The sequence below is a fragment of the Hyperoodon ampullatus genome (assembly GCF_949752795.1).
Source record: "Hyperoodon ampullatus genome assembly, chromosome: 2".
Lineage (NCBI taxonomy): Eukaryota > Metazoa > Chordata > Mammalia > Artiodactyla > Ziphiidae > Hyperoodon > Hyperoodon ampullatus.
In genome coordinates, this window is record NC_136915.1 from 27173374 (window position 1) to 27191275 (window position 17902).

General features: G+C 48.3%; 1 protein-coding gene across 4 annotated transcripts in view; it reads left to right on the top strand.

Annotated features, from left to right (window-relative positions):
* Nucleotides 1-14442: 14442 nt before the first annotated feature.
* Nucleotides 14443-17902, top strand: part of AZIN2 (antizyme inhibitor 2) — a gene marked incomplete at its 5' end in the record, with an annotated part of 33241 nt that continues 29781 nt past the window's right edge. For 2 of the 4 annotated variants that reach the window (XM_079696407.1, XM_079696408.1), the window contains 2 exons: nt 14458-14562; nt 16046-16219. In XM_079696407.1, the coding sequence (XP_079552533.1) occupies nt 14458-14562; nt 16046-16219 (279 nt within the window). Of the gene's footprint in view, nt 14563-16045; nt 16220-17902 lie in introns of all 4 variants that reach the window. The other 2 variants (XM_079696406.1, XM_079696409.1) reach the window with 2 other exon arrangements.

A 17902-nucleotide genomic window follows, 5' to 3' on the forward strand; every position in this document is an offset into this window, starting at 1 on the left:
TCTTAGCCCCTGGACCACCAGGGAAGTCCCAAGATTACTGTTAATTAAAGAAAAACCAGACATCTCAAGTTAATGAATTTAACACTTTTCTATGCATGGGAAGAGGCAAGAGTCTGGGCTTATTGGAATCATTCTCTTGATGCATCTTAGCTATCTAGGGCCAGGATCCTGTTTTTCTCCATCCTGAATCCCCTCAGGGTACATGGTTGGGGCAGTTGTAGTGGCTGATGGCTTGATGGCCAAAACATCCTTTGTTTATTGAAATGGCAGGTGACATTCTTTGTCCACACAGTTTACAGGGCACACTGAAGAAGGGTAAGACTCATACCAGGTGAGAGTGCTTCACTCAGCAATAAAAAGGAACGAAATATTGATACACGCAGCAACAGGGATGCATTGCACAATCATCATGTGGAACACAAGAAGCCAGACACAGAGTACAGACTGTCCGATGCCATGTTATGAAGTTCTAGACCAGGCACAACTGTGGATTATGTGTTGATAGAAATAAGATCAGCAGTTGTTTGCGAGGAGTGGGGGTCGACTGGGAAGAGGCATGGGGTGATGGCTGTTCTGAGGAATGTTCTGAGGATGAGGAATGAGGATGAGGGGCAATGTGCGGTGATGGAAATGTTTTACACCTTGATAAGAGTGTGAGTTTCATGAGAATGTTCGATTGTTAAAACTGATCGAACTGTATACCTAAGGCCTGTGAGTTTCATTATATGGAAATTATACCTGTGATGAGCTGCATTCAAAATAGCTCCCAGTGACCCCCACCTTGGGTATGCACACAACCTGCCACATTGTAGCAGGTTGGTCTGTGTGGCAAATAGAATATGGCAGAAATGATGGCGTGCCACTTTTTGTGTGTGTGTGTGGGCCTCTCACTGTTGTGGCCTCTCCCGCCGCGGAGCACAGGCTCCGGACGTGCAGGCTCAGCGGCCATGGCTCACGGGCCCAGCCGCTCCGTGGCATGTGGAATCCTCCCGGACCGGGGCACGAACCGGCGTCCCCTGCACCGGCAGGCAGACTCCCAACCACTGCGCCACCAGGGAAGCCCGGTGTAACACTTTTGAGATTAGATTACAAAAGATGCTAAGATTCTGTTTGGGGCTCTCTCTCTCAAATCACTTAATCTGCCAAGTGTTGAGCATCCCTGTGGAGAAATGCACAAGGCAAGGAACCAAAGCTTCCTGGCTCTGTGAGTGAGCTTCCAGTAAGTGGATCCTTCAACCTCGGTTAAAGCCTTCAGATATCTGCAGCCTTGGCTGACCACAAACTCATGAAAGACCCTGAGCCAGGCCACCCAGCTAGGCTGCCTCCTGATTCCTGACCCTCAGAAACTGCGTGAAATAATAAATGCTTGTTGTTTGAAACCATTATGTTTTGGGAGTTTTTTGTTTTGCAGCTGTAAATGACAAGTACAATATTTTGATAAACTAAACGTGGGGAAAACATCTTCTAAGGGCGCCTGACCCAGATGGCTTTCCCAGAGACCTTCAAGTGCTTTCTGTGACTCAGACTTCTGGGCTCCATCTCCACGATGGGGAAATGAGAGGGCTGAGCTCTGTCTAGACGTCAGGAACTGGCGTCTCCGAAATAGCCACAGCCTCCACCCATGCCCACAGCAGGAGCCAGCAGCACACAGCGCCCAGGCCCACACCTGCAGAGCAGAGAGGACTCCACAAATGCTCCCCCCACCCCGCCGATGTGCACCTGCAGGAATCCACTCAGGGCTCAGAAGCTAACAACAGCTACAATTTTTAGAACACTTCCTGTGTGTCAGGTGATATGCAAAGCATTTTGTGTGCATCTTTTAACTTACTCTTCCCAACAAACATCTGAAGAAGATATTACTAAACCTATTTTACAGTGGAGAAAATGGAGGTTCAGAGCACTCAAGCAAATTGCCAGGATCATAGATCTACTAGGGTGTGGCAGCTCTAGATTTAAATCCAAATTTGTCTAGTTCCCAAACTGAGAGGCTGGAAAGCAGCAGCCCCCGACCTGAAAATACTTTTCTCATCTATTGCCTGTAAGAACAAGCCACACATTCTTCCATCAGAGAAAAGGGCAAAATCTCAACCCAGATTCCCCAGGGCAATGATGTAAAGAGACTGAGTCACCAAGGATATCTGAGTCACCAAGAGTCTCAGAGGTCGTGGGAGTCACAGAGGAGGGAATGGAGACCCAGATAGGAAAGTGACTTTTCCAAGGGCTCCTGCTCTTTTTTTTTTTAAATAAATTTATTTAATTTATTTATTTTGGCTGCGATGGGTCTTTGTTGCTGCCCGCAGGCTTTCTCTAGTTGTGGCGAGCAGGAGCTAGTCTTCATTGCGGTGCCCGGGATTCTCACTGCGGTGACTTCTCTTGTTGTGGAGCATAGGTTCTAGGCACACGGGCTTCAGTAGTTGTAGCACGTGGGCTCAGTAGTTGTGGCGCATGGGCCCTAGAGCACAGGCTCAGTAGTTGTGGTGCACAGGCTTAGTTGCTCTGCGGCATGTGGGATCTCCCCGGACCAGGGCTTGAACCCGTGTCCCCCGCATTGGCGGGCGGATTCTTAACCACTGCACCACCAGGGAAGCCCACTGCCCAGTGCTCTTTGCACCGAACTGCCCTGTCCCTGACACACAGGAGGGGAATGGCTGCCACATGGGGGAAGCACATTGGGGTAAAGGGTAGCTTTGGGGTGGGGGAAGGAGAGAAAAAGGGAAGCCAAGGTAACAACAACAAAATGGAGATCTCATAATTTTGTCTCGGGTCATCCCCACCGTGGCTAGGGTCTACATTAACCAGCATCACAGATGGACTCATTGAAAGCCTAGGCAGCCCCTGAGGACATCACAGAAAAGCTCCAAGAACAGAGCCTGGCCCATGGCAGTGCCTGATGAAAAGCGCCATTATTTGCTGTGACCCTGAGTAGCCTCATTCATTCATTCATTCAATAAATATTTATTGACTATCTGCTTTGGGCTAAGTTCTGTTTTAGGAGCTTGGGATGTTTCAGTGAACACAAGATCCTTGCCCTTATGAAGCTTAAAGTACACAGACTTAATATATAAATTCTAAAGTATATTCTAGAAAGTGAAAAGTGTATAAAAGAAGAAAAAGTAAGGAGGGGTAAGAGGACCAAGAGTGACAACAGTGTGTGTGGAGGGGGTGGGTTTAAATCTTTAAAAGGGTGATCAGGGAGGCCTCCTTGAGAAGGTTTCATCTGAACTTTCAAAAACTTGAAGGGGGTGAGAGTGTGCCATACCGAGAGCAAACCATCTGGACATCGGGAAGAAACACATTCCAGGCGAAATACACCCTGATGTATTTGGGGTGAAGGGGAATCATGTCTGCAACTTAAGACAGTTCCAAGAAAATAAATTATATGGATAGATAGAAATAGATATATAATATGTATGTGTGTATTTACATATGTAAATATAGTTGTATTTAGAGAGAAAAATGATAAAGCAGTGTTAAAATGTTAACATTTGGGGAATCTGGGTGAAGAGGATATACAATTTTTAGAAATTTTCTGTATGAAATTCCAAAATAAAATATATTTTTTAAAGATTTATATTATTATTATTATTATTTTTTTAAATTGAAGGGGCTTTCCTGATACATTCCATTCTTTTTTTTTTTTTTTTAGATGTTTGGGGTAGGAGTTTATTAATTAATTAATTTATTTTTGCTGTGTTGGGTCTTCGTTTCTGTGCGAGGGCTTTCTCTAGTTGTGGCAAGCGGGGGCCACTCTTCATCGCGGTGCGCGGGCCTCTCACTGTCGCAGCCTCTCCCGTTGCAGAGCACAGGCTCCAGACGCGCAGGCTCAGTAGTTGTGGCTCACGGGCTTAATTGCTCCGCGGCATGTGGGATCCTCCCAGACCAGGGCTCGAACCCGTGTCCTCCGCATTAGCAGGCAGACTCTCAACCACTGAGCCACCAGGGAAGCCCGATTTATATTATTTAAAGAGGAAAAAAAAGCATTCCAGGCAGAGGGAGCAGCTTGTGCAAAGACCCTTAGATGAGGGCTTTCCTGGTGGCGCAGTGGTTGAGAGTCCGCCTGCCAATGCAGGGGACACGGGTTCGTGCCCCAGTCCGGGAAGATCCTACATGCCGCGGAGCGGCTGGGCCCGTGAGCCGTGGCCACTGAGCTTGCGCGTCCGGAGCCTGTGCTCCGCAGCGGGAGAGGCCACAACAGTGAGAGGCCCGTGTAACGCAAACAAAAAACAAACAAACAAAAAAAACCCTTAGATGAGAGGGTGCCTGGTTTGTGAAGGAGACACTCAAGGCACTGGCAAAGGAAATACAGATGGAGCCCAACTTATGATGGTTCGACTTACAATGTTTCAACTTTATGGTGGTGTGATACGCATTCAGTAGAAATGGTACTTTGAATTTTGATCTTTTCCCAGGCTATCAGTATGCGGTACAATACTCTCTTGTGTTGCTGGGCAGTGGCAGCTGCAGCTCCAGGTCAGCCACGTGGTCCCAAGGGTAAACCATACATACACTTACAACCATTCTGTACCCACAGAATCATTCTGCTTTTCACTTTCAGTACAGTGTTCAATAAATTGCATGAGGTATTCAACACTTGTGTTAGATGGTTTTGCCCAACTGCAGGCTAATGTCAGTGTTCTGAGCATGTTTAAGGTAGGCTGGGCTAAACTATGATGTTTGGTGGGTTGGGTGTATTAAATGCATTTTCAGCTTATGATATTTTCAACTTATGATGGGTTTATTGGAATGTAACCCATCCTAAGTTGAGGAAGAGCTGTAAAGGGAATGCATCGGTGTTTATTACCTACCTAGAATGCATCCTCATTCTTCAGGTAACAACACCCACTTTTCCTTTGAGGAACTTCCCCTTCCCCACTCTCCTTCCGTACTCAACCCATCTCCCAGCTTGGCTGGAGACGCAGGTCCGGCCGATCAGAGATGTGCACATCAAGCAACAGGGCCAAGGAGACAGAGTCCTGGGGTCCAGGGCTGGCGGATATGGTGAGGTCCTGCCTGAGGAGGAAGCCAACTCCACGGAAAGCCCAGCTGAGACTTGAAGCAAAGTCTGTGTCTGAACTTTTATCCCTTGGTGGCTTAGTTACACGAGGCAACAAATTCCCTTTTTGCTTGAGCCAGTTTGAGTTGGATTTTCTCTTACTTGCAACAAAAAACGTGTTGACTGATTCCAAGTGCTAGGGTCAGCCTCTCTGAGGAATGGACATTTAGGCAGAGACCTGAAGGATGAGCAGCAGTTGGTTGGATGAAGAGGCAGGGAAAGCATTCCAGGAAGAGGGACCGGCAAATGCAAAGGCCCCAGGAAAGGAAAGGGCGGTGAAGGTTTGAGGAGCTGCAGAAAGGTCCAGATGGTGGTGGCAGGTCGAGTGAGGAACCTGGAACTTGGTCCCTGATGGAGGGCCTCACAGGTTTTGTTAAGGATCTGGGACGTTCTCCCAAGAGCCATGGGAAGCCATTGCAGAGTTTAAAATGGGGATTGACTTAATTTGCATTTGACATTGTTTGTATTTTAATAAGAACACTGGTGGCAGTGTGGGACTAGATTGGCAGGAGGTAAAAGTAATGCAGGGGGATCCCTAAGAAAATTATTGCAGACCTCCAGGCTAGAGATGATGACAATTTAGAGTGGGGCTATGGCTCTACAGAGATTGGTTGTATTTTGTGGTGCTAGTCCCCAAAGATGCCCCCAATGAACCGTGCCTCCCAATAGTCATGCCTTGTGTAGTCTCATCCCACATTGAATCTGGGACAGCTCTGTGACCCACTTTGACCAACAGAATGCAGAGGAAGTGACACTGTGCCTTTCAAAGGCAGGAGGTCTGGTGTCCATGCTATAGAGGACTCTGCTATGTGGTCTCTGTGAAGGGGTTTAGCCAAAGGACACAGGGCCTCTCACGGACACCAGGCAGGGCAGGAACCCTCAGAGACAGAGGCAAACACTCTCTGGCTCCCTCTGGAGAAGATTCCACTGACCCTGGCTCTGACCTGTCACCTGACCACAGTCTCTGTGTCTCTGGTTGGTCAGTTAACTGGAGGCATATGGATGCTGTGTGGTTCTATTGGCAGTGGGGCAGGGGAGCAGGATCCCTGAGGTACAGACATGGCTGCCTGTCTCCACTCCACCCTAGGGTGAGTGAGCAATTTTCAAAGGGAGAACATGACACTACAGCAGTTTAGAAAGAGGCCCAGCTTGGGGCAGGCTTCCATGACTCAGTGCTCAGCACACTGGCTCTGCCCCCGTGAAATCCCATGGGGTTGGAATGGAATTCCACCACCCATCCCCTCACACTGCGTGGACTCTCTTCCTGAGCCTCTGCCTCCTGCTGCGTGTTCCTCAGCTCAGGTCCCAAAACCTCCCTGTGGGGCTGCTTCTCCCATCCTGTCCCAGCAGTATCACTCTGACACATTTCAGAATTTTCTCCTCTGGGCCCCTGCACCCCCAGCTCAGGGTCATAATACTAGCAGCTACTACTTAGAATGCATTCACTGATGTTATGTGCCAGGCACTAGGCAAGAGCTTTTACATGCTCATGAATTCCTTACACCAGTTCTAGGAAGTAGGTACTCTTATTATGTCCATTTTACAGATGAATAAAGTGAGGCTCACACAAGATAAGTAACTTTGCTGAGGTCACACAGCCAGTGAGGTGGCCCCAGGAGATGGAGTAAAGCTTATATACCCATGAAGTTTGTTCTCTTGTTATCTAGAAACTGTACAGCCATTCGGCTAGCCCAGGTTGGTTTTTGCCCCACCCTACTTCCCTGCCAGAGAGGGGATGGGGGTAAGAACCTGATGCCCTTTTTCAAGGGTACACAGCTTTGACCTCTTTACCTGCTGTGCTTCAAGTTCATTTAGGGCAAGGGTTCTCAAAGTGGGGTTCCTGGGCCAGAGCATCAGCATCACCTGGGAACTTGTCGGAATGCATATTCTCAGGCCCACCCAGACTTACTGAATCAGAAACTCTAGGGTGGGGTCCAGAAATCTGTCATTTAGCAAGCCTTCCAGGTGCTTCTGATGCACACTCATTTGAGAATCATTGGAGAATGCAGAAGAATCAACACGCTTTTCCATTCTACTCCCAGGTGGCTCTGGCGACAGCAGCTGGCCAAAGTGAGAATTTTCATTCGAGTATTTTTTATTTTTTTATTCGGTTGTTGTTGTTGTTGTTTTCTCAACACATTTGTCAGAGATGACTCAGGGTTGGCGAGAGGTAGTGTGTGAATTCCTTAATTGTCGCACCTTATTATTATTTTTTCACATTTGTGTTCAGCCTAAAAGTGAAAATAAACATAAAGAAAACCAAAGTACCAAAGTCAGTATCTTAGCATCCTGTCTGTCTAGGGAAGGGTTGCAACTATAATTCCACACTCAGTCGACACACTCAAGCTTTGCCTCCTTGGTGCCTGGTCCTGGGCTGGGCTCTGAGGCACAGACTGGGCCTCTGTCCTGCCTGCTTTTGTGTCAGGGGACACAGACACCTCACTAATAACTAGAATTGGGGGGTTCCAAGGGTTGTGGTTCAGGGTCTGCTCCAACACGACTCTGGACTGCAGCATTTCAAATTCCTCACCAGCGCACAGCCCTGAGTTTGGGTCCAGGCTCTACCACTTACCAGCTGTGTGATCTTGGGCAAATCACTCAGCCTCCCTGCGCCTCAGGTTCTTCCACTGTGAAACGAGAGTAATAATTCCCACCTTGCAGGCTTGCTGTGAGGATGGAGGAAATGTATGTAGCATAATGGTGCCACTCACTAGCTGTGTAACCTTGAGCAGGTTTGTTAGTCTCTCTACCTTACTTCCTGCTCTGTAATACCTATAGCACGAACCTCATAGGGTTGTTGTGAGGTTAAAGGTTATATAAATCAAGGCTGCAGAATAGTAAATACTCTGGCAATGTTAGCTGCTATTGTTATTATTAAGCACACAATACAGTGCCTGGAGCACAGGAGATGCTCAGTAAATGGTGGCTGCTGTTAGTACTTAGTTTCCATTTTAATGTGAAGACAGGTCTGGCCTAACAGTGCCTAATGCTTCTTTCAGCTTCTGGTTTCTGGTTACTTCAGGGTCTCCATCTCACTGATGCCTTCAGAGAGTTTGCAGTGCTGACTTGGGGTTGGTGCCTTTTCTGCCAATCTATCTTGTGTCTGACTCTGAATTCCAGCCTCTCTCAAGTCTCCTGCTGTTTGCGCTTGGCTTGATCTTGAGGAAGGAGGTAGATGGGCTCCAGGCCAGACATTTACAACTGGCCTCCTGTTCACACTTCCTGGGATGAGAAGAAGATGGGTTCCAGGCTAGACATTCATTACCAGCCCCCTGTTTACATTTCCTGAAGCAAGAGACAAATGGGCTCCAGGACTACATATTTATGACCGGACTCGTGTCTATATTTCGAGATCTGCACCTCAATATAAAAACCAGCAACAGAAATAGGGTAAATAACCAGACGTTGGACATTTTTATGACAGGGACAGAGTGGGACTAAACCCTGTTAAAAGATCAAGAGGTCATACATTTCCCACCCTTGGGGCAAGGGAAACATTGCACATGCGCAGAAAGGCTCCTTGGGGGTCAAAAAGGAGGGGGCACCACCCCATAACATGTGACGCTAAGGCCATCCCATAGGCCTCTGGGCTGTAATCCATCTTGGGAAAAAGCTGCGCACACATGTTGGAGAGGGTCCTAAGGCAGGTCAAGTGTGGACAAAGAAACGAGATAATTAGCCAAAGGTAAACAAAGACCCGGAAGACCTGCCCTATATAAAAGACTTCACCGCCTCTTTACTGCACTCCTCCTCATTAGGGAGGACGCCCACACCCTTGCTCTCCGGGTGTGCATCTCTGCCTTGCTTCTGTCGTAACTAAACAAACTGTGCTCTCCCACTTGTTGTTGCGCTATGTGTCTAATGATAAACTTTGTACCTGTTTTTACAGTTTTTGCCTCCGTGAGAAATGCATTTTTCACCGGGGGCAAGAGCCAGGGGGTGTGGTGGCTAGGATTCCTGGTTTTCATCCAGGCTACCCAGGTTCAATTCCTGGGCAGGGAATTAAGATCTTGCTTCATGCCACCACTCACTGCTGCCTCTCTGAGATCAATCTCAGCATTCTTTGCTCTGGAGTCATGCCCTCTTCCTGGGACCCATCTCACAAGCATAATGTCAGCCAGACTGGAGTTAAGTCCCAGCTCTGTTACTCACCAGACAAAGGATTTAATCACAATTTTCTCATCTGTAAAATGGGACTAATAATGCCTATCTTGCAGGGTTGTCTAAAGATTAATTGCAATCATGCATTCAGCATGATGCCTGTCATACAGTGGGTGGTCAATAAATGTTTGTTTACTTCTCTGTCACCTCTCCCTATGAAGTAAATCCCATAATCCTTCTGAACTGGTTTCTTTACTTTCTTCTTTACTATTTTGACTTTATTGGGGGTGGGAGGAAGCAACAATGTACCAGACTAAAGACATCTTCCTGTCTCCCTTGCAGTAGGTGGCGCCATGTATCTATGGTTTGGCCAATGATATGAAAGGAAGTATTGGGTGCTGGTATGGTGTGAATTGTGTCCCCCCAAAAGATTAAAGTTCTAACCCCCAGTATCACAGAATATGACTCTATTTGGAAATAAGGTCTTTATGCAGGTAATCTAGTTAAAATGAGGTCATTCGGGTGGGCCTTAATCCAATATGACTGAAGTCCTTATTAAAAGGGGTAATTTGGTCACAGAGACTGACATGTATACAGAGAAGATGATGTGAAGACACAAGGAAAAGAAGATGGCCATGTGACCGGAATGATACATCTACAAGCCAAGGAATGCCAAGGATTGCCAGTGGACACCAGAAGCTAGAAGGGACAAGGGAGGATTCTCCCCTAGAATTATCAGAGAGAGCATGGCACTGCCAACACCTTGATTTTGGAATTCTAGCCTCCAGCACTGTGAGACAATAAATATATTGTTTTAAGCCACCCAGTGTTTGATACTTTGTTATGGCAGCCCTGGGAAATTAACACGTGTGGAATTTGGGGGTGGCTGCTTTCTCCTGCCTGGAACGTGCAGGGTTGGTGTTTAAAATATTTAGCAATCAGTATGAAGATGGGCACTGATCAATCAGAAAGGACACTGTCCCTGAACAATTTTTCTGGTCACACTTGTGTGTACTGGTTAAATATTAGCCCTAGGAATGTGGCTGGAGCTCTTGCAGCCATTTTGGACTATGAGGCTAGAAGCCAGTCAGTGAGGATGGCAGAGTTGAAGGAGAGGAGGCACCTTGGTTCCTGATGACCTTGTGGAGCTGCCATACCAGATTTGGACAGCCTTCCTCAAGTGTTATACTACATACATAATAGAGTAAGCCTGTTTGTTTATGGCTCTATTACTTTTGACTTTTCTGTTTTCCTCAGCCAAACCTAAATTTAACTGATATCCAATCTTACAAAGTACTGTGAAGCCCAGATAAATGATGAACAGGAAAGTATTTTACAAACTCTCGAGTTCTATGCACACGTAAGGCATTTTTGTTATTGCAGTGTTTGTGACTACACTTATGATTAATTGAAGAATAGGTTGAAATTGACAGATATGATCTTGGTCAAAGATCAAAGGTTCTTTGTCCTGCTTCAGCAACATGTTTTTGAGGGCTCTGCATGGCATCCATCGATAACAGTGGCATGAGAGACCAGCAGGAGAGGAGCCACCAGACTTTGGGCTGGATGCCAACAGGATGACTTTTTTTGAGCTGGGGCCTGAATGCTCAGCTACTGGTTGGCAGTTAAGCATGAAGGTTAAGGGTCAGGCCAGATGGGTTTAAATCTGAGCTCCACCCTTACTTGCTCTGTGACCCTGGGTAAGGTACTGAACTTCTCTGAATCTCAGATTCCTTATCTGTAAAATGGGGATAATTATAGCCCTATGGTAGGGTTGTCATGGAGATTCAGTGACATCACATACCCAGTAGGGAAAAAGATAAACCCACAGCTTATTTGTATGCAGTCCAGGAGACAGATTTTTCTGCTCTGACTACCAACCCTTGACAAATTACAAATGGACAGATTGGATTATGGTTTATTTCTTTTTACCTTTATCAATTCATTCAGTTAGCATACTGAATGTGCCTATTATGTGCCTACTATGTACCAGGTAATGAAAAGAGCTAGTGATGCAGACTTAGACCATGGCATCCAAATAAAGTCAGCTCAGAGAATGACTTAAAAAAAAAGTAGAGCCAGTTTGTTTGGGTGCCTCTCCCATCCTCTTACTGTCATCTTTTCTTGAGGGCTCCCTTTGAGGTTTCTGTCATGGCCATCCTTATCTACCCCCTCCCATTCAGTAGATGCTTATTCTTAGGAGGACTTCAGTCATTAATTCACACTATGGTGCAAATGACTACAGATCTCTCAAAGAATGGATCTCAAATGACCCCTCCCGTGAAGGTGACTGCCTACTCAAAGTCTGTTCCTAGCATAGAAAGCAAGAGTGTTCAAGGCAGAAGAGCCCAGAGAAATCATTCAGTCTGAGCTCTCTCAGTTCACAGGGGGAAATCAGGCCAGGCAGATGTGACCCTGGTCTCAGCAGGATGATCCAACAAAGGACTTCCAGTAGTTATGTGGCCAGGCTGGGTGGGGAGCAGAAAATGGCTCTTGAAGACTCCATGATCACTGCTCTATACCATCTGTGTTCTGAGGATGCTTTGATTAGGTTGTGCAGGGTGCCCTAGGGAGATACTGATGCAGAACAAGAAGTGCCTCTGGCTTTCAAGAAGCCTACAGCCTGACAGGGGACATGAGCACATATGTAAGGCCAAAAGCTCTTTGGCCCCACTGATTGGAAATGCTGCCTTCATTGTGACCAGATTCTCCAATATGCACAAGACTGTCCTAAACTCTGTTCTGTTCTACCACTGTCCTTTCCTGCACCAGCACCATGATGTTTTAAAGACCATGGCTTTATAAAATATCTTGATGTATTGTAGAAGACGTCCTCTTCTTTCTCAAGAATGTCTTGGCTGTTCTTGTACAATTACTGTTTCAGATGAACTTTTGAATTAGCTTTTGAGTAGCATAGATATTGAATCTTCCTCAGCACTCTTTTTTTAAAAAAATTAATTAATTAATTAATTAGTTTTTGGCTGCTTTGGGTCTTCGTTGCTGCGTGCGGTCTTTCTCTAGTTGCGGTGAGCGGGGGCTACTCTTCGTTGTGGTGCACGGGCTTCTCATTGGGTGGCTTCTCTTGTTGCAGAGCATGGGCTCTAGGCACGTGGCCTTCAGTAGTTGTGACATGCAGACTGAGTAGTTGTGGCATGCAGGTTTAGTTGCTCAGCAGTATGTGGGATCTTCCGGCACCAGGGCTCAAACCCGTGTCCCCTGTATTGGCAGGCGGATTCTTAACCACTGCACCACCAGAGAAGTCCCAGCACTCTTGTTTGTGCCAGGCCCTGGGTGTTCTGAGGAGCCAGGCACTCAGTTGCTGCCCTTGGGAGCTCACAGACTAGCTGGGAAGTGTAACCAAACAAGAAGTGTAAAGCAACAACAGGAATCTCACGCTATGGGTAACAAAAGCCAAAAGAGTGAGGAGTCCACACAGATGTAAGTGCTGTGAGTTCCACTGTTCCTCTGGCTAGGGAAGTCATGGGAAGCTCAACAGGGGAGATGGCATACTGGACTTTGATGAATGTGCAGGAGCAGGAGTTCAACAGGTATAAAAGAGAAGAAACGCTTTGAGTTGAGGAAGTCAGAGAACGCTTCTTGGAAAGGGAGACATTTTATTAGAGAGGTAAGAGTTTGCCTGATCCAGAAGATGGGATGAAGGGAGGGATTGCCCTGAGCTGGGAAAGTCACAAGAAGGATCTTTGAAGACATTTCATCTGGGTTTTGAGTTGGAGGATGCTGGAAGAGGCAATTAAATAAAAATGATTCTATTAGAAAAGTAAAACAAGGAGATGACATTTGACCTGGGCTTCCCGGGATGAGTGGGCAATTCACCAGATCGGAGAGGAGAGGCACCGTTGAGCTGTGGTAGTCATAGAAAAGGCTTCCCAGAGCAAATAAAAAACCTCCTGGCTTCCTGCCCACTCTCCAAGATCCAATATCCAGGAGCTAAGCGTCCCACCGCGTAGACGCTCGGGATTCTGAGCTAGCGGGCCTGCAGTTCCGATTTCCCAGCGTAGAGTAACGGCGGAGGTGTCTCGGTAGGACTGAGGATAACGTTTGCGGAGCCGGCTAGCAGGGTTGAATGCTTTATGTCGGAATCGACCAATGGGATGGTGGCACCCAGTTGCCAGGGCTACGGAGGCGGGCCGAGCGGAGGAGGGGCCTGAGCACCAGAGGCGGGGTCTGGGCGGGGCTTATATAAGTGAGCGCCGGGCGAAAGGCGGGGCGTGGGGGGGGTGGTGGTGTCTGTGGCTGCTGGGCGGGCGAGCCGCAGGCCGCGGGGCCCAAGCCGGGGAAAGCTAGCGAGCGGAGGCGCGGAGGAGCCGTTTCACTCGCTGGGGGGACCTATGGGCCGAAGCCGTGTAAATGCGTTTTAAGGCGAGTGCGGGGGAGAGGTCCGGGGAGCCTCGGCAGCGGGCGCTCTCGGCTCCAGTGCTGTTCTGCTCCCTGGCCCCCCTTGTCTCCTCTCAGCAGGGGCCTCGGCTCCGCAACTGCCACTCCTCCTCGGGGTGCTGCACAAGTTTCGAGGTCACCGGCGACCCCCCCTAGCAGCGCGCCTGACTCTGGCCCCCGCGAAGGAGCACGGGGCTTGGTAAGGGGGTTTGGGAGGGGCGGGACCTCGGCCCTGCACTCAGGAGGGCTCACCCGGACAGAGCCTCAGCCTTCAGTTCTTGCCCGGGAGCCCGCGGCCATCACCCACCATGTGGAGCCCTCACGCACGCTTACCATCCTAGCACGTCAGGACCAGCCCGGCCCCTCTTTACAAACGGTGAAACTGAGAGGGGACGGGGCGTACCCAGGGTCACGCAGCAGAGAGCGGACTCGAACCTCAGCTCTCAGGCTGAGACTCCTTGGTGGGACCACCTGCAGCCACTTTAGGTGGTCAGGATGGGGGGTCACCTGGAAACTTCCCCACTCGGCTTTCCTTCTCCTTCTCTCTCATTCTTTCCCTTTAAACCAAAACCCTAATTTCAGAACTGGAAAGGATCTCCAAAACAATGCATCCATTTTACAGATGGGGAAACTGAGGCTCGGAGAGGCAATGACATCTAGGCAGATAATGCCTTGTCCCAGTCCAGGATTCCTGATCTTCCCTACTCCTCCCAGTGAACCTAAGCTCCCCAGGCTTGTGCTGGGGGCAGGGTGTGACAGGAGTGGGCGCCCTGGCCTGGGGAGGTGAGGGGTGCAGCTGACGCCAGCCCCCCAGCGGCCCCCTCACTCTTCTCCAGCAGTGTGTTGCATACTTTCTAAGGCGCCGGAGGCAGCGGCAGCTCCATCCAGCCCATCGGCTCCTCCTCAGCATGGCTGGCTGCCTGAGTGAAGCGGACTTCGTGATGGTGGAGGAGGGCTTCAGCACCCGAGACCTGCTGGAGCAGCTCACTCTGGGGGCCTCACAGGCCACCACGGTGAGGGCCTGGGAGTGGGGATGGGTCTTCTGTTCTCCCAGCAGGCTCAGCTGCCTCCTAGGGCCCACATCTGATTCTTTCACTTACTTGGTATTCATTCCTTTCTATTTGTGAGAGATGTCTCATTTTTTCTCCAAATTCCTGGTCCTTGCCCCCGAACCTGCCCCTCCTGTGTTCCCTGCCTTCATGAACAACACTACCATCATCTACGCAGCCCTCTAGGTCAGAAACCTGGGAGCCCTCACTTCCCCTCCCACACCTGGGCACCCCCAAACTCTGTGAATCCAGCCTCCTTAAATTACCCTTCAGTGTGTTCTTCTGGGACCTCACTGTGTAGTTTAGGCCTCATCTCTCTTAAAACTCCCCTAACCTTTTCCCTGCCTCATCCCACTGCTTCCAACTTTATCACAGCCCTGCTCAAAATCAGAATTCTTTGGCAGTTTCTCACTCCCTACAGGATACAGGTCAGAACCCCTCTGCCTTCATAGCCCCATTTCTGGCTTTTCCCACGGTATATATTATGCTCCATCAGAGCTGAACTACTCTGCTCATATTTCCCGAGGATTCCATGTGCTCCATTATCACTCCTTTGCCCAGGCTGTTCCCTCTTCCCTTCTCCCAGCCTCTTGCCTCTTACCTATTTCTACTCATTACTTATTACTCATCCGTGTCACCTTTTCCTGATTGCCCCAGGCAGATTTTGTACTTTCCTTCTCCACGGCCCCCTCTGCATTTTGTAGAAACTCCTGCTTAGCATTTATTGAATGGGCTTGTAATTGCTTAAGGGGTTCTTTTGCAGACCCAAGCATACTTAGCATACTTGCATAGGTATGCTTGGTCAGACACCAAGTGGGCATCAGTAAAAAAGTGTTGCATAAAAGGGAAACTGAGTCCCAGAAAAGGTTTAATTAATGTGGCCTCACCAATGGCCTCATATGTATTCAACCCTCAGTAAACAGTTGTCCTCAGGCATGGGTTGCAGTAGCAGTGGGACTACTTCAAGTCTTCATTGAACACCTAAATGTGAAAGGCAGTGGCTGTAGGCTGTGGGTCTTCAAGGAATTTATCTTTTTTCTGGAGAAGACAGTTGTCTATATACACAGAGTTCTGATACTTTGGAAGCATGTGCAAAATGCAGTGGGAGCATTAAAGGTGGAGTTGCCTTATAGGTTTGGGGGAAGGTGACATTTCAGCTGAAACTTGAAGGTGGATTAGGAACTTGCCAGACACATGTGGGGGAAGCATATTCTGTTTGGAGGACATGGTGGGAATAAAGGCTGGGAGGTGGAAGATGATCTAGGATAGAGCTGGAGTTTGAGCTGAAGTGAGGGAAGGGACTGGAGCTGGATCACAGAGCCTTGAATGTCCTGTAGGCTTGGGGATCCCCAGAGAATTTTAGAGCAAGGTACTTGGGAGGACCGTGGATGGCACGCACTAGGAAGAAGCTGGGTGGGGTCTCATATTCACCCTTCTTGTTGTGCAGGAAGAGGTCTCTGCCTTCTTCGTGGCCGACCTGGGTGCTGTAGTGAGAAAGCACTTCTGCTTTCTGAAGTGCCTGCCGCGAGTCCGACCCTTTTACGCTGTCAAGTGCAACAACAGCCCGGGCGTGCTGAAGGTCCTGGCCAAGCTAGGACTGGGCTTCAGCTGTGCCAACAAGGTGAGCTCCTGCCCCCCACCTGCACACTGACCCTCACTGCCTACTGAACACCCACATGGCCCGGCTGCAGCTGCTGTGGGTGGACCTGGGGAAGCAGGAGTGACCTGTAATTGGCCCCTGCCCTCTGGGAAGGGCCACCCACATGCAACGGGTGTAAGGGATGAGGGTGGAATTTGCCAGCCTTGAAGTTCCACGTTGGAACCACGTGTGACCCTGGGTAGGTGGGTCACCTTTTTAATGGAGATTTTCAAACTTCTTGGCATAGAGCTATATGTGGTATTCTTCTAATTAAAACAAAACAAAAACACCGTTTTATGATAGGTTTTATTTTTTTCTTTTATAATATTAATAACGTGTGACTGTACATTTTCTTAACTAATCCTTATAGAGTTCTGTTGTTGCCAGTTCTGCTGCCTTTCTCATTTGATTAATGCTGTTGTCTTAATTCCCTCCTGCTCTCTTTAGATTTGTTTATTACTGTCATTCTCTATTCATTGAACTCTTGCAGTGTGCTAGACACTGTTCTAGGTAGGGCTGGCAATACAGTGTTGAGTAAAACAGACTCTGTTGTCCTTGAGTTGAATGCACGGCTTATCTATTTCCATTCTGTTCTTACTTGATAAGTCTTTTAGCTATAAAGTTTCCTCAGAGTACAGCTTTGGACATAGTTATTCATTCAGCAACATTTATTGAGCACCTACTGGGGGATCAAGTACTTTTCTAGGTGGGGATTTAGCAAGTGAACAAAACAAAAAAAGTCCCTTCGTGGAGCTTGCTTTCTAAAGAACAAACAAGTTAAACAGTGAAAGTCTATGGCATTTTAGATGGTAAATGCTGTGGAGAAAATTAAAGAGGGAAAGGGAAGTAGGGAAGAGACATGGATGTCGGGAAAGAGGATTGTACTTTTAGATGGTTTGGCCAGGGAAGGCATCACTGAAATTTGAACACAGATCTGAAGGAAGCAAAGGATCCAAGCCAGGTGGAAAACCAGGGGAAGAGCATTCCAGGCAGAGGGACCAGCAAGTGCAAAGGTCCTGAGGTGGGAGCAAGCCTGTGGGCATTGGTTTGTGATATTGTTATTACAGTTATTTTAAAATGTTTAGTAATGATTGTTTTGAGGGGGAATCCCTTTTAAACCCTGGTCAGCAATATAGCTGGGTGTTGTGAGGAGGATTCTAGAAAGGGATCTGGAGGAGACAGGAGGAGAGCCCATCTGGATAGGAGGCTGGAGGGATTCCAGGTGGGAGAGAGGTACACACCATGGTGGACGGTTGGAACGAGCAGGTTCACCTTTATCAGAGACGCATGTTAGTGTCCTTATTGGTAGATGAGTCTCCCTCATGTCACCCGTGAAGCCCCTTTGCATCAGCTCTTGTTTTGCACACCTGGTTTCATGCATGCCCCACATAAAGCCCCATGGAGTGCCTAGGAGAAGAGATTGCCATTTTGCAGTTGAGGAACTGGGGATCAGCTTCACACAGCTTGCTGGTAGCAGAGCCAAGACTTGCCCCCTGCAGCATGCCGGGTCTCTGCTCTGACCGAGGAGGAAGGGGACCCTTTTCCATAACCCTTGGTCTAGGGGTGAAGAACAGGACCAAACCTCACTGACTAGAGTCCTGTGCTTCTGGAAACCCAGAGGTGGGGCCCTGTGCTGGCCCTCAAGCCTCAGGACTGGCCTCCAAA